Raw genomic sequence first — 15,948 nt, 5'->3', positions numbered from 1 at the left:
CAACAAATTAATAACAGAAGAGTCGCCTACAGGCTGCAAAACTTCGAAATCTGGAATTTAAATAAAGTTGAGAAAATTCTACTTAACTTCATCTCATGAATTATGTAGCAAAGCACAAGAAATTATTAGTCTTCTGGTAAATTTTGTAAAAAGCGGAACGGCGAAGAATGTTCATACAAACAGAAAGTTTGTTTTATTTACCTTTTTGATAATAGACTGCGAAAAAGGCCCAGAGCATTTGCTTTTTTTGCAATAAGCCCAGACTTGTAATGATTAATTCTGCAAAGGAAAACGTGGTTTTGCTTTACTGATATTGATAAAATTCTCAGTAAAACATCGCCAGAATTTTGTAACTGATCAAATAAGTCTTTCATTTCCAACTCTGCGTTGGTTACGCTTGAATAATTACACATGATTCAACCTCGCGAGGAAACGATTCCCAAACACTGACTGGTAGTCTGCATGAGTTTGAGTTTCGGCAAGAAATGACGAGTTTCCAACCAATGCAAACTATCTGGTTATTTTCTTGCGCAGCATATTGCAGTAGATCTACTTGAAGGAAATAAAAGGTGAGCTTGCAAGAAATTTTTGAAGCTGATAGTTTACGACGACAGTTTTACACAGCAGATGCTTGTGGCCGATATTATTGACAGAATCGTTGGAGCTTTATTACTAGTCTACACCTGGACAGGGTTAGCTTAACACACTGTTACGTCACCTTAATCTTTTTTAACATAGGCCTCAGGCGCGGATTTATGGGGGGGGCCCAAGGGGCCCGGGCCCCCCCCGAAATTTTGTGAGAAATTGTTGCATGGTTTGATATGCTTCTAAACAGCTGATATTAGTCCCACAGCGGACTTACAACCCCCCTTTGGCACGCTTGTGACGTCACGATATTGAGAATGATGCTTTCAGTCTCCATGTCTCTAAAACAAAGTTTGCCTAATTTTAAGCGAAACTGCATTAAAAGAGCGAGTTTTGCCAATACCAAACCACATTCAAACATCTCAGCCAGGAATTAGCAACAAGAAAACATAGAGACTTAGCTTTATTACCGAAAAAATGCCGAAGAAAACATGATCTTATCCTTTTGCTATGCCACCGGACAGCACTATTTCACAGGAATATTTATACCCATATTTTTGTTGAAAATGCTCTCAGAATGCACCAAATTCAAAGTAATTTTTCAAAATTTTCTGGGGGAGGCCCCCCAGATCCCCGCCGCTGGGTGTCGCCTTTGGCAAACACGCCGTCGGGCTTCGCCCGCCGGCCGTCAAACCCCCCAAATTCCTGGCTACGCCACTGGTTGTTCATATCTGTTTTTTCTTTTTCTTACTTTTTAGTTCATTTTCAAATTTTCTGGCCCCCCCCAAAAAAAACTCCTAGATCCGCGCCTGATAGGCCTACTTCCAATTCTGTAGATATAGCATCAGTGTAGTAAAGACTAATTGAGTGTGACTTCTAGAACGAAGAAGCGTCAAGATCAAGCGGCGCTGGTTCGACTCTCGGGGTGTGCGCTTGATCGAGCAAAGCACGTTAAAGACTGCTCTCCATTCAACGGCATCTCATGGATGGAATAATTCCTGGCCACAAGACTTCAACGATCGGTAACTGCAATCTGTCAATCTCACTAACCGGGCGTCAGCAGTAGTTCAAAGCCTCTACAAGTATGCGAAATTGCCAGGATTAAACTTTCAAAGAAGCTTTCCCAGTCCGAGGATAAAGATTCAATCAATCAATTTACTGGCTAGACAGTTTTTCTGGAATGAAGTATTTGAAATATAACGCGAAGTAGCTTCGAAAAAACATTCTCAATTCAGCAACGCCAACACAAAGCCCATTTAGTTTTCATCAAGCAGAAATAAATGTATTTTAGCAAAGTTTGTCGACTACGTGGCCGAGTGGTGAGAGACCCTTGCGACGTCCGAAATGAAATCGGTTCGACATCATTGTGCCAGGGCAAGACACGTAAAAGGCTATACCGAAATAATTGGGAGCAGCTGACTTGATGACCATACGTCCCTTTGCTGGTTCTAGCTATCTGTTGTATTGCATCTGTGATTCGCAGTTGGTTTAACGTATGTTTTCGCAATTGGCAAATCATTTACAATTATTTTGATTGCTGTAGGCCACGTCGGTTTGTAGTAGTTGTAGCCGTAGTTTTATTCGCTCAATTGCAGTGCGGAGTAGAGAAAATCTTAAGCTTTTTTATCTTTGTTTTCTAGCAACTTTTAGCTGGTAGTCTTTTGTTCGTCAATTTAATTCACAGAATGATCGTTGATAGTCTCGTTTTGCTGATATGTCAATTCGGTCTCATATCGTGTTTCGATTGGTCGAGTTTAAACTTAGTGAAAAATCACATGCAGTATGTCTTTAACAATCAACCAAGGATCAAAGAATCTTGCGTCGAAGATCCGCTTTGTCCACACAAGGTAATTTGATTAGTAGAATAACATAATACGTTTGAACTTGAAGTACACTCTACAGTGCTGAATTAGTAATGTGAATTAATGATAGCTGAATAATAAATAGCTTATAAAGTTGCATTGAAGTTATATTTCTACATCCGTCATGCGCAGACCCGTCGAGAGCAGGGGTGTTTTCCTAGCATACTTTTTGGGGGACCCAACCTAACTGTGTCCCAAACAGCAAATAAACCGTTATTCAACGTTGAAAAGGAGAATGCACAGTCCGCTTGAGGTGACGATTTGAAACTACACAAAAGCACTAACTGCCAATGCAATCTTTGGAAAGCACCAGATTTTCTACGAATTTTTTGGTGATCATTTTGATGCAGAGGCCTCTGAACATGGCCCGATCTGTTTCATAATATTTGTCCTTTCTGCGAGGGTTGTAAAATGTTTATACACTAACCTACTGGAAAAGCATTCCACTGAGCATTAACAGCACGATGTTATGGCGTAACCAAACGCACACTGAAAATATTACCCACTTTTCCTTAACTCGACGTCGAACTCTGTTGCAATGCTCCCCAGTTCCCAATGCAACTACGCGGATCTGACCTTACGCGATAAGATCTGTCTATATAGAGTCTATTGCATCAGATCCGGTTAATTCTAACCTGTGGTTCAAACAATGCCACAAAATTATGTTCGATATTAATTCTTTTATTCTGGGCTCAATACTCCGCTCTTGGTGCCCAGCATTGTTGACGTACCATCAGATGTGAAAGAAATCAAAAGGTTGTTTTAAGCAAGCTTCAGTGAAACCATTCTTCCAATACTTTCATAATTGAAAGCGGAACGGACAAAACTGCCAACTACGGAACGACAACATGTGCAACACCAAGAACTGTGTCTATAAGATTATATGTAAAAAATGCAAGGAAAGCTACATAGGCAGCACGATTCGCCCACTCCATTCCCGCCTCAAAGAACATCTCAGCTCGGATAAAAATTCGGTATTTGATCACCAACAACAATGCCAAGCAGACTTTGAATTTAAAATTATTGGGAGAGAAAATGACGCGGTACAATTACGTTTCAAAGAGGCCATATTCATTAGCAAACAAAATCCTAAAATCAACAACCGCGCCGAAAGGGAAGAACTACGTCACCTAATCTACTAATCAACTGATCCAACAAAACCTCACAGCAATAACGCCTAACAGCACAGAAACTCAACAGCCGGCAGCCTCAAGCTAAAACAAAGAGCCATTTAAAAAAAACACTCACTGACTTCAACACCATTCGTCATAGCACATGACTAGGGAACTGTGTTCCGAAAGCTAGTGTAATTAGATATTGCCAAAAAGAACCCGCAGCATCAGGCTATAACAGATCGTTTGAATCTACACTGTGAAGTAAACTTTCATAATTGCTTCACAAACAGAAACCGAGTCTTGGCCATTTAGTTCACAAAGATCCAAGTCAATTCTAAGATTAAGTTAATTCTTCTGTAGTCTGCTAGTTTTTGCAATAGCCTACGCAGAAATAAAGAATGCTATAAAATCATAGGGCATAGGTGAATGGGCAAAGTTATTCATGGAGCAGCCACGGCACATGCAGACTGCGGACAGACCCAACAAAAGCTCTTCCAGGCTTTGACACGGTTACCAGAAAGTTATGGTCGACTGCAAACCGCATAAGAACAAAGCAAACTAAAACAAATGACAACCTTTATCAATGGGGGATGACAACTCAATCAAACTTCCCAAAATCTAACGCCCCAAATCAGTCCACAGACTATCTCATATTGGAGTGCCTAGTAACCAAGCTTCAATGAGGATACCTCACAGCCCACCAATGCAACAACGTCCTCATGGATTGGCTAAATGAAAACTGCTTGGACTTATATCGTCATACAAAACAACAACAACAACTGTGGACATCTACAATGACAAAAGAAACAAAATCTGTCACATTTTCCCCCCTATTTTTAAAAAGCTCAAGTTTCTGTCCTATCCATGATAAAGTCATATAGACTGCCAGATATAATCGAGCTAACCATGGAAAAGACCACTTGTCACTAATCTATATCTGTAGGTTTGATAATTTTGTTGTGAGAAACCTGTTTACCGTTCAATCGAGAAGTTGCTGTTTAGTCGGAAAAGAACAAAAGATAAAAATGAAAGCTTAAATGATCCCCCCCCCCAGCGCCCTCTCTCCTTCATTAAGCTTTCTTGTATTTCGAGTGGCCGAGCCCCCTCAAGAATGCAACCCTGGTCGAGAGGTTACCTTGAGCCCGGTACTAATGACATTCCCAGGCTCCCAAAACACGACATTGGTAACAAATACACTACCACAAAGATATACGTGATATTTTCTTTAACTTTCCAAGCCCCTGAAAAGGTTTCACGCCCTAAATTTATTCTGGGCCTAAATTTTTTCCCGGAATTTATTCTAAAAGTACTCCCTAAACCACCCCCCTCGTCAAAGCTACTGGATTTGTACCTTTAGATCTTGCCACTATGTCGTAACATAACTAGTTACGACGTAGAGGGAATCCAAGCATTCATACACTCTTGTATCGTGGGCCACTCCTATACTGTAGATGTTTGCTGGTATACCCCTTCATTTTTTTTAAATACCCATACACGCTTTGGAAAATAACGTATCGTTAACTTAGTCAATGTAGTATAATCGTAAGATCAATTAGATAACCACATGGAAGGCCATGTAATTATATTGTTATCACTGCTTATTCAGCCAAGCCATGATAATGTGGTAAATAATACGCTCTGGAGTGTAATTGTGTAAATCCTACCCTAAATCTTTTTAGATAAAATGTAGATACAGAGCCTACAGGTGTTTAATTATATAATGCTTTAAACGACGCTAATAACCTAATAAGAACCATGGATGATCGATCGTTGTGAAGAATCGCGGTAGCTGACGCCTCATTGAGTCAGGGCCGACAACGATGATGAAAAAACGCTTAAAAATATTTAAGTATTTAATAACATTCTGTTTCAATCAAACGAAACTCGTCTTAGACAAGGTTAAAACAAAATCGATAATTTTATTAGTTGGGTCGTGCCATGGTTGAACAAAACAACCAACAACGAGTGCACATTGTACAACCATCATTATGGTACAACTCGAGTAAATTAACGACATTTTAAACGGCTGCCCTGAAACTGGTTACTTTGTAATCGCAAAACGCTGAAACCAGCGCATATCTGCAAATATATGGCAGCACTTCGTAACGAAGCTTAGTAATTTGCGCTTCATAGTATTGCATAAAAACGCACGCTATTGCCACATAACGCAACTAACATAAACACATCAATATAAAACTAAGTTACACTACACTGTTTAACATCATATTTTACTAAAAGAAACAGCAGGAAGAGCGTTTTCGGGTTCCATCGAAGCTTACATGAAATCTAAACTCGAAGTAACATACAGTTCAGTTTATAGACTTGTGACAACAAAGAATGCACTTGCCTAAGAGCATCCTTTTTTGTGAGAGAATTATTGAGTTCAACATATACTGTTTCTTCATTAGGAATTTTTAAAAACTGATGAGGCATGTTGGGGATTTGAACACGAATGCAAGAAGAGATTTCGGGAAAATCACCCAACTGTTGATTGCAAAGATGCGCGAAGTAAACAAAAATATTGGTACCAGGTGAACAAATTAATTTTTCTTTGTTATAAGTTGAAGAGCATCTGAGTTACAAAATCCGAATGAAATGTTTTATTCTACATCAACACTGTATGTAATTATGATGTAACTTCAGATTCAGTAATGTCCAAACACCTAAAATTTCCTAAACAATATTATTATGCATCACACAAGATAAAGTGTTTTTGCAAAAACGTAAAAAAAATTGAAACAGGCACAGCCGTATGGAACACGACGCATTGAATCAAACGAGCCAACTAATTCAGTGGTTCTCAACCGGGGTCCGTGAAAGTTTCCGAGTTTTCAGCATGATTGATAAATTGCAAAATTTTAAAATTGTTTGTGCTTTGTTTATGTATTAGCCTACAGTGATTCTCAAACTGTAAGTCGCAACGCACTGGTGCGTCGTTTGAAAATGCAAAGAACATTGCACAAAGGTTTGGTTTCGTTTCTTAACTAAAAAATATCAGTAGATCAAAGGTTTACTTGGAAATGCAAATGTTGGTCAGCAGTCTATTACCACTCACAGTTTTGCAATGACTGTGATTATAATGAATTAATATTGATTACAAATGAAAAAAGGGAGAAGTTCTTTGTAACGGTCGCAAAATTTCTACCGCATTTACTTTTGATAAAATTTATAGAAAAACATGAAATGAGCGTATAGATTACTGATGTTTGATCCTGTGTGCCAACATATAGCTCATAACATAATTTCATCAATCGTGAAGTACGTTGCGAATTTAGCAAATTCCTCTTAGTGAGATGCTTCGAAACTTGTGTAACATATGATTCCATAAGGAAACGCGATATACCAAAATTTCAAGTAGAAATTTATAGGAGTCCGCGACCGCTTCGAAGGCACCAAAATTGGTCCACCAAGACAAAAAGGTTGAGAACCACTGCTTTAATTGAAGCCAAACTTATGCTGTTTCCACAATTGCATCAACCGGACTAACAAAATCCGTCTTTTTTTATATCAATCCAAGAGCTGATCAAATGTATACAAATGTCAAATAAATGTATAAAGGATAGATTATACCAGCTCAGAAATTCTATTAATACCTGCAGGCTGATTTCGGATACCTGTCAGATCGCTTAAATGAAATGACTTCGCGACACTTTTGCAAATCCACTGCTACAAAACATTCTTCGCTTCACTGCACAAAGTAAGCCCCATCATTGCTATGCCTCACCAGTTCCACTGTTATAAAACTTTAGCATGATAAAAACCAAACCACACTATTTTATTTGATGTGCTTGTTGTGTTATATCTTATTATCGTCTAAGTCTAAGGCCACAAAAGTTCGTGTCAAGTGTCCACCTTGAAGCTTGTCAATGCGTGTTTTTCTAAGTTACGCGCTCAGCTCAAGATCAAGCGGCGCTGGTTCGATTCTCGGGGTGTGCGCTTGAGCGACGCATTTCAGGCTGCTCTCCATTCAGTGGCACCTAGTGAATGGAATAATTCCCCGGCAAGAACACTTCCACAATCGGAAAACTTCACTCTGTCAATCTCGGTAACCGGCCCTGCGTCAAAAGCCTCTACAAGTATGCGAAACTACCAGGAATAACTTATCAAGGCAGTGTCAGTCCGAGGATAAAGATTCAAAACCAAACAAACGTCGCGCTTAAAATCCGTGATCGGCTTGCAATATTGTATATCATTCAGTCTCTCAGCGTAATAACAATGTTGTTGTGCCGGTTCATGATCGAAACTGATCAGTTGTGACTGTGAGACATAACTTTGCACGAAACTTACCGCTTGCAGACAATCAACAATGTGCAGGGCTCGAAATTTGTACCTGGATCTGAGGTTTGCGCGTGAGAGGGTGTTTCGTCGTGACAAGGTGGTTCTGCAGAAAAACGAAATTGGTGGATATTGTGATCTTGATGAAAGGAGTTTGGAATCGGAAACCGAAGTCAAACGGGATTTATCAACCTGGTAGACTACTGTATACCGTACTAAGAATTCAATCAGTCTGAATCGGCTAAGAAAAAAACTTAAAAGTTAAATGCAGTTTAAATTTTTAACGTTAAACGAAAGAGGCTAAAGCATAACTTACTGATTAACATACTGTATGATGGGAATACTGAATAAGCGCTGTTATAGGAGCAAACATGTTGTGTTGCACACTATAGCATACCAATGGCATTAGACTTGCAAAAAAAAGTAGATTAAAACTGATGTCATTAGCAGTGGCGGATTTAGGGCAAAATTTTTGGGGGCACCAAAGAAGTATGGAACATTGGAACAACCTCGCCGCAAATGGCTTGGGAAATTTTTTTTGCGTTTTTATCAATAAAATTGCCTATCTAAGTCAGGTAGGCTACCAGTCATTCCCACATCACAAATCAACACCACAAGTGACAATCAGTTGTAAAGTTGAGGCAATGCCATAATGCCGCTCGTGGCAATTAAAAGCAATAACGAACGTGAAATGATAATTTAGGTACTTTTCACTACAACTTTAGGCTATACAACAGTGATTGCTCCAAGTGAATGAAAAGGGGTAGGCCTAACTACCAAAATCCTTTTCAATAAATCGCTAACCTAGAGTGCCTGAAGCTCACTGGTGCATAGCCTAAAAATTGCATTATAAAAAACATTCAAACGGTGAGGCCTAGGTCTACTTAGTACAAGTGAGTGGTACTCAGTTAAGATATTGCGAATATAAAAATAATTCAAATATGAACAAAGCGCTTGCAGCAATAAGAGTCTACTATTTCTATTTTGTAGAATAAGCGAAATCGGGCCTATGCCCTATCAGCAAAACAAAATATTGTGAGCTGACAGTGACGCAATTGAGCAAAAGAACAATACGATTAAACTACTCAGTACTCATGCTGATAATGTTGCAAAAACGTCTCAATACGCAATTGTAATTTGTAACAACGTATGTAAAAATGACATTAGGTTTCCTCAAACAAGTAATTCGATCACAAACAAGTTTTAAATAAAATACGTAATAAATTTAGCAGAAATGTGTTCAATACCAGATCCAGCTTTACTGTCCAAAAGGTTGATGTATGGCATTTCATCCTATCTCTCTGCCTAAACTGCCTTAAAATCTGGATTTCTACCATGCATTATATTATTTAAACTTGAGTTAAAAAAAGTTTCTTTTTATGTACAAATGTTCTTTCATATAATTTTTGAATTGAGGAACCTATTATTTTAAATCAGGTGATGAAAGGTCATTGTTACGCACACAAAAAAAGGTTATTTGCGGTTAGTAGGTTTACTTGCCGAGACCAGGCCCGTAGCCAGCCGGGGGCCAGGGGGGGCCTCGCCCCCCCCCTGAAAAAAAATTTGCCCCCCCCCCCTGGCAAAATTCCAACATTCTCGAGCAACAGCTACAATTGTAATGATTTTGCCCATCTTTCCCGTTGCAGAGCTCCAACCTAGGCCCAATTAACTACAATTGTTTTGTTTAGTTAACAGCTAAGATGATTAAACAATTTCGCCCCTCCCCCCACCCCCTCCTTTGGCAACCTCAACATGTTCAATTCAACCAAGGCCAACACGTGTTAGGTTGGTAGAAAAATTGTCAGAAACTGTGCAAAATAAAAATGTTTTGAGAAAGAATGATAACCTAACAAAGAGGGAATGGTTTTCCAGCAGGCCTACAAACCGGTACAAATTAGGCTATTTGATATCAGCTGTCGCTATTCTCGGTACCATATTCTAAGGGTCAGTGATAACCAATTTGTGCACTGATAAACCAAATTTGTGCAGAGATAAATCGCAAAATGTGCAGTGGTAAAGCAAGTGGTTTTTGAAGACAACGCATACAAAATATAAACCGTAATCTTTTAAGCAGTGTTTATTTTTTCTCTTCAATCAGTGTAAATAAAGTTTGTTTCTAGTTTTCTAATCTGTAAAGTGTTCAACCTTGCAGCAGATATTGCTACATTTGGATCTAGCACTGCCGTTTGTGAGTGTGGATTCTCAGTGTTAACAAGGGTTGACGCTCCCACTAGACGGAGCATGTTACAACCAAAACAGGCAAACTTGGTGCTTATGGCCTTTGAACATTCTGTATCGAAATCTATCGATTTAGACTTGTTTGTGAGACGGTTTGCATCCAAACATCCGCGACTGCAATAGACTAGCTCACGGGTGTATAGGCGGAATGTAATCATATCTATCAAAATCCTCGGCACTAGCTTCTTCGAGCCAGTTAAAGTTTTTGCTCATAACCAGTGGCGTAGCCAAAGGGGGGGGTCTCTTTATGTCTCTAAAACAAAGTTTGCCTAACTTTAAACGAAACTGCAAAGAGCGAGTTTTGCCATTACCAAACATTCAAATATCTTAGCCTGGAATTAGCAACAAGAAAACATAGAGACTTGTAGCTTTATTTCCGAAAAATGCCGAAGAAAACATGATCTTATCCTTTTGCTATGCCACCGGACAGCACCATTTTACAGGAATATTCATACCCACATTTTTGTTGAAAATACTTTCAGAATGCACCAAATTCAAAGTAATTTTTCAAAATTTTCTGGGGGAGGCCCCCCAGACCCTCCTCCGCTGGGTGTCGCGATAAGCGAAACTCGCCGTCAACCCCACCCCCTTTCAAAATTCCTGGCTACGCTACTGCTCATAACAAGTAGCCTAACGCTATTTATACAACAAGTCAACAATTGCTGTGTTATGTTGGTCATTGTAATATGGTTGCCGTGATTTAACTAGCGGATAAAATAAGAGACCAGTGTTGGTCTTAACACTAATATGATATATTGCAATTTTTGTGTATGCCGGTATTTAAGAGGTTAAAATGCCAAAATCATTTAAATTTTTTTGCCCCCCCCTAACAAAAAGTTGGCCCCCCTAGCTCTGCGGTCTGGCTACGGCCCTGGCCGAGACTAAACATCACGCATTGTTTTACGTCAGTAAAATGGAAATTTACACGTTAAAGTATAGCATAAAAGGAAATTTGCATGCAGACATAAAAAAATAAATTGGAATTTTAGGGGGCGCCCCGGCGCCATAGCGAAATCCGCCCCTGGTCATTAGCCAATTCTCAACAGCAGTAAAACTCTTGGTCTTGATCATTACTCGATATACCGTTCGCCGTGCAGTACACTACAGTAAGTAAAAGTAATGACTGCACCACTGAAGTGGTTTACTCTATCGTGACAAACGGTGTAGGCCGTAGGGCCTAGTGCGGTCCGTGGGTCGCAGGTTGGACATCCCTGATGCAGGCCTTCATGGTATGCGTGAACTGGATAATTCAATCTATGCAATGGCTGCTCGACACTTGCCTTGTTATTTAGCCTGACTCACTACCACTGCTAAAAAGTGAAGGGCAGAGCTCTTCCATTCTTGGTCTAGCAAATGAAAAGGCTCAAACGAAGAAAAGATATACGTGCGAGTGCGATAAATAAAGTAATTTAAAGAAACTAAATATTGGTTAATTTTTATCCGCAGTCGTTTAGAGTAGCCTCACTGTAGTGCGGATTAAAACATAAGCTACACCCCCGTGTTCGATTAGCCAAACTGGTAAACTTTGAAAGCCGCTTGTTCGAATCGTCTAACTTCCCATCTCTTCACCTCAGGGGCGAGCAGTTATTTCCGTATTCTCAGCTTTCCTTTGATCCATTTTCAAATACAAGTGCACACTGTGACGTGGTCATTGAAAAACCAGTTATCTTCGTCCAGCTGGATTTTGGGGGAAACATGTACCACCATTTCTGTGACTTCTTCAATCTTTATCTTACTCAACTTGCCAATAGCTCCTGGTTTGGAACGGATGTGCTAATTATCCGATGGGATATGGTGGGTGAAATGCTGTCACTTAGCCTATGTAGGTTTTTTATTAAAATTTGACGAAAAATGGAGAGAGATTTGCCCTCACATTAGGGCTAAGCTATCAGATGTAGCCTACAGTTACAAGTTATCCACCGCACCGCACAACAAGCATTGACGTTAAAGCTTGTAAGACGACTGAAGCAAAAAACATTTCGAATATTTCGTGCAATTTTTTAATTTTGATTCATGTCGAAGTCAGTTTTTACGTAACCGAAAGAAATGTGTTTCAAAATTCGGCCAGAATTTGTTTACATTATTATTAACTCCACATATGCAGTCACCGCGATATGGAGATCTTTTCAAGAGTTCATGGAAAGCATTCACGCAACACAAACAGCAGTCACTGCTGGATTTTGCTGGAAAAAGGATTTGCTTTCCTGAGGCAACTTTTGCTTTCCTACCACGAATGGCGTTCGGTCTTTTTTATTCTACACCATTGGTGAGTAGAAAAAAATACTAGTAGCCTACAATTGGGCTTGTCAAAGCGAAGGCTGCATTGAGCCCCATACCAATGATATTCCTAGACCCCTAAGCAATACACACCGCTAAACAAATGCACTATAGCAAAATACATGCAAAGTTTTCTTTCACTTTTCGGACCCTCTGGAAAGGTTTCGGACCCAAAAGTACCCCCTGTCAACGCTACTGGGGCTTAGGCTATTGTGGTTTTTGCTTAATTTATTACTAATCTTTAGATCAGGCCAATATCAAGCGTAGGCCACAAAATTTCCGAGACGTTTTGTGTTGCTCCAGGCCCCAGATGAATTGTTTCGTGGTGGTTGTACAAGATCATTTCTTATCTACTTAACACAAGTTGCCAAGCCCACTTGTCCGAAAACTTTTAATACCAAGAAAAGGGCTGACACTGATGTCAAAATGGAAAAAAAGAGCGCCAATTCGATACTTCCCATGAGTACGCGGCTGTGCTATTGGTAGAGAGAGAGAGAGAGAGAAGTTCATTTATTTGCATCAACAGCACATGTGGAAAAAAACAATACAAGATTACAATGTGAACTAGGTTGTTTTAATGTTTGCTGACGATGATGGGAGTGGCAGAAGGACCGAACTGGTCATCAAGTCTGCCACACCCGTAGAACACTTAAAAATATACCTTGAGGTGGACACGAAGATTGGCTTCCTTGCCTTTTCGTCTGCTTAATCCAAATCATCAACCACCAGGCGTAAGCCTGGATACGACAAAAAACATATCAATCGCTTAGGATTTGTGATGAAATCGTCTTAATGTTCAGGAAGAAAATTGCAGAAGATCGGGACTATTTCATGCTTTCTCAGAACATTTCCTTCATCGAATGGGCATAATTGATGATATGGCAGTTCCAACTTCTCTGCCTTCTAATGATCCTCAACGAATCCGAATCACGATGTTGGATCGAGGCTATACTGAGAAATATAAAATCTATAGAAAGGTGGTGAATCAAGATGAGTTGGTGAAAGCATTAAGGGAATATCCCGAATTTGACGTGCGGGTATGTGTTGCTGATTAAAACTACAACATAGCCTACTTTGCTGTTGTGATTACTTGAAGATGGCGCGAAAACCACTGACGTACGTGGGGTGTTAAAATTTACCAGTATTAACATTTCTGCCTAACCGAAACAAGTGTTTAGTAGACGAATTACTACAAGTTGTTTTTATGTTCCAGCTTTTTTTGGAGCAACTTGGTGGGCCCAAGTGTTAAATGTGAACACTGCGCAGAGTCGCCGAAGGCGCGGTTCTTTTACTTTCTAACGAGTTAGCTTATTCTCCTCTAGAATTTCACGTTTAGCTTCTCATACCGCAGCCTAAATCTGCACTTCTGTTGACTTTGTATCTTCGCAGCTCGTTAAGTACAGCGCAGAAATTCCGTTTGAAGATCAGCTATCCATCACACACAACACCGATATCTTCATTGGAATGCACGGCGCAGGGTTAGCGCATTTTCTCTTTCTTCCAGAGTGGGCAGTGGCTTTTGAACTGTAAGTTCAACTTCCTGCATATTACTTTTTGTAAATTCTATTAATCAATTGGGTCAAATCAAAACCGGCAATATTTTTGTTTGTAACTTAGTCACACTTTCAATACCCGCCATGTTTACAAGCGTAATAAACTGCATGTAATAAACCAAATGTAAATCACTATCATTTCTAACCTAAGTTCACTGCCAGATACAACTGTGGAGACATCAGGTGTTACCGGGATCTCGCTAGACTGCGCGGACTTCGCTACCTTACTTGGGAAGACGCTTCCAAAGTCAAGGAAATCCGACAAGATGACAACGAACAGTATAAAGCACATGCGAAGTTTTGGAATTATCAGTTTGACATCACTGAATTTATTCGACTCGTAAAGAAAGCGAAATCTTGGCTTTTAGAGCATGACAGATTTTCTTTCTTCAAGACTGATAAAGACGAACTGTGATAATTACATTATTTGAACACAGACCTGCTATAGTGACCTCTTATTTTATTTTTCAAGAAAGTATTATATTGGTGTCCCAATTTTGTACCACTGGTATTATGAAATATGGTAGCCACTTTAACAAGTCGAAATTCTGCCACTGCGAATGACTACAATGCAACCGCCAACCAATCAGAACATGTTATAAGAGGCTACCGTCCAATTGTGCCCCTTCTAGCACTCATCCAGAGAGTTAATGCTTGTTTTGAACTTTATTTGGTAATTACAGAAGAAAAAGAGCAATAGCAGTGGTGGGAATCGAACCCGCGTCAATGAAATGACTACTTTCTAGCCCTAACCCCTAAGCCAACCAGCTGACAAAAAATCCATCACTTAATTTGCTTTCTATCATCTTCTTTTCGCCATTTTTTACGTCACTTAAACCGTAGCTTATGATTGGTTGGCAATTTCATTCTAGTCAAGTTTAGTGGCAGAATTTCGACTTGTTAAAGTGGCTACCATGAAATATTAGTAGAACTCGGTTAATCCGGATCTTCGCCTAATCCGGATAAAACTGGAAGAACAAATGATTTGTAATCTTTTTCTTCAGAAACAGGTTTGGATTATCCGGATTATTTAATCCGGATCTTCGCCTTTTCCGGACAAAAGTTGCGCTTTTTCTATAGCTTTATCCGGATTTGCCCGTGATTACTTTGTTTGCCCGTGATTTTTTGTAAGTTTTCCATAGAAACTCGTCTTCGGTAACTGTTTTCAAAAGTTTTGAGTGACTACAGATTATTCTGACACGCATGTCTGAAGATGTAACTTTTGCCAGTGTGTTCTTGCGTTAGACGCAGAGTCTACAAATACATTCATTTTACATGCATAGCCTACTGCATTTTAAAAGAACTCTATCACTGGGTCGCTAAAGTGGTGATCGCGCGTCTCGGAATTGGCAGATGACCACACTAATGCGTTCAATTTCGGTGATTTTTACCGATACCCTCCTATATAGGTAACGTCAGGCTTGATATAACCGTCATCGGTTAATCCGGATCTTCGCCTAATCCGGATGGAATAGCCGGTCAAATCGAATCCGGATTAACCAAGTTCTACTGTATACTTTGTGTATTATTACCAGTGAAGACCCAGGGGGGGTATCGCCCTCTAAAACACAGAAAAGTAACTCCATTCACAGTGTATTTCCAAGGTCAGATTAATATAGACGGACACATTATAGTGTTTTTATTAAAATCGCCCTTCCGTAAAGCTACTCGCTCGATCCGCCCCTGATTATTACCATCGTACGTTAAAATGTCAAAACATTTATGCAAGTTTCGCTTTTTATTTTATTGCATTGCAAAATAATTTAGTGTTCAAGCTCTTCATTTGCACGCAAGATGTTGAGTTGATAGTGGAGCTAGGCTATTCTCAACAGGAATGCTTCACACCACGCAATAAAATATTAATGAGTAGAACGAGTCGTTTTTTTTTCAGTCATGGAAATAACAAACAACCTTCACTTTGATGTGTGGCGACGTCGAAGCCATATCCCAGTAAGCAAATCATTGACGTCTGCAAACGTTAAATTAATGAAAAAAGATTGATTTGCGTCTGGGATAAGTAACAGATGAACTGATTGGTTATAG

The 15,948-nt window shown here is 39.6% G+C and overlaps 1 protein-coding gene across 1 annotated transcript; it reads left to right on the top strand.

Annotated features, from left to right (window-relative positions):
* Window positions 1-2,234: 2,234 nt before the first annotated feature.
* Window positions 2,235-15,192, top strand: LOC145778584 (EGF domain-specific O-linked N-acetylglucosamine transferase-like). The gene is made up of 9 exons (XM_082590102.1): window positions 2,235-2,432; window positions 5,971-6,093; window positions 7,162-7,259; window positions 7,859-8,032; window positions 11,650-11,869; window positions 12,180-12,341; window positions 13,153-13,389; window positions 13,742-13,878; window positions 14,068-15,192. The coding sequence occupies exons 1-9, from the start codon at window positions 2,271-2,273 to the stop codon at window positions 14,318-14,320; spliced, it is 1,566 nt and encodes a 521-aa protein (XP_082446228.1). The 5' UTR covers window positions 2,235-2,270; the 3' UTR covers window positions 14,321-15,192.
* The last annotated feature ends 756 nt before the right edge of the window (window positions 15,193-15,948 follow it).

Source organism: Aplidium turbinatum, chromosome 10 (assembly GCF_918807975.1).
Source record: "Aplidium turbinatum chromosome 10, kaAplTurb1.1, whole genome shotgun sequence".
Lineage (NCBI taxonomy): Eukaryota > Metazoa > Chordata > Ascidiacea > Aplousobranchia > Polyclinidae > Aplidium > Aplidium turbinatum.
The sequence above is the reverse complement of the archived record's forward strand: the minus strand, read 5'-3'. Positions and strand labels throughout refer to the sequence as shown.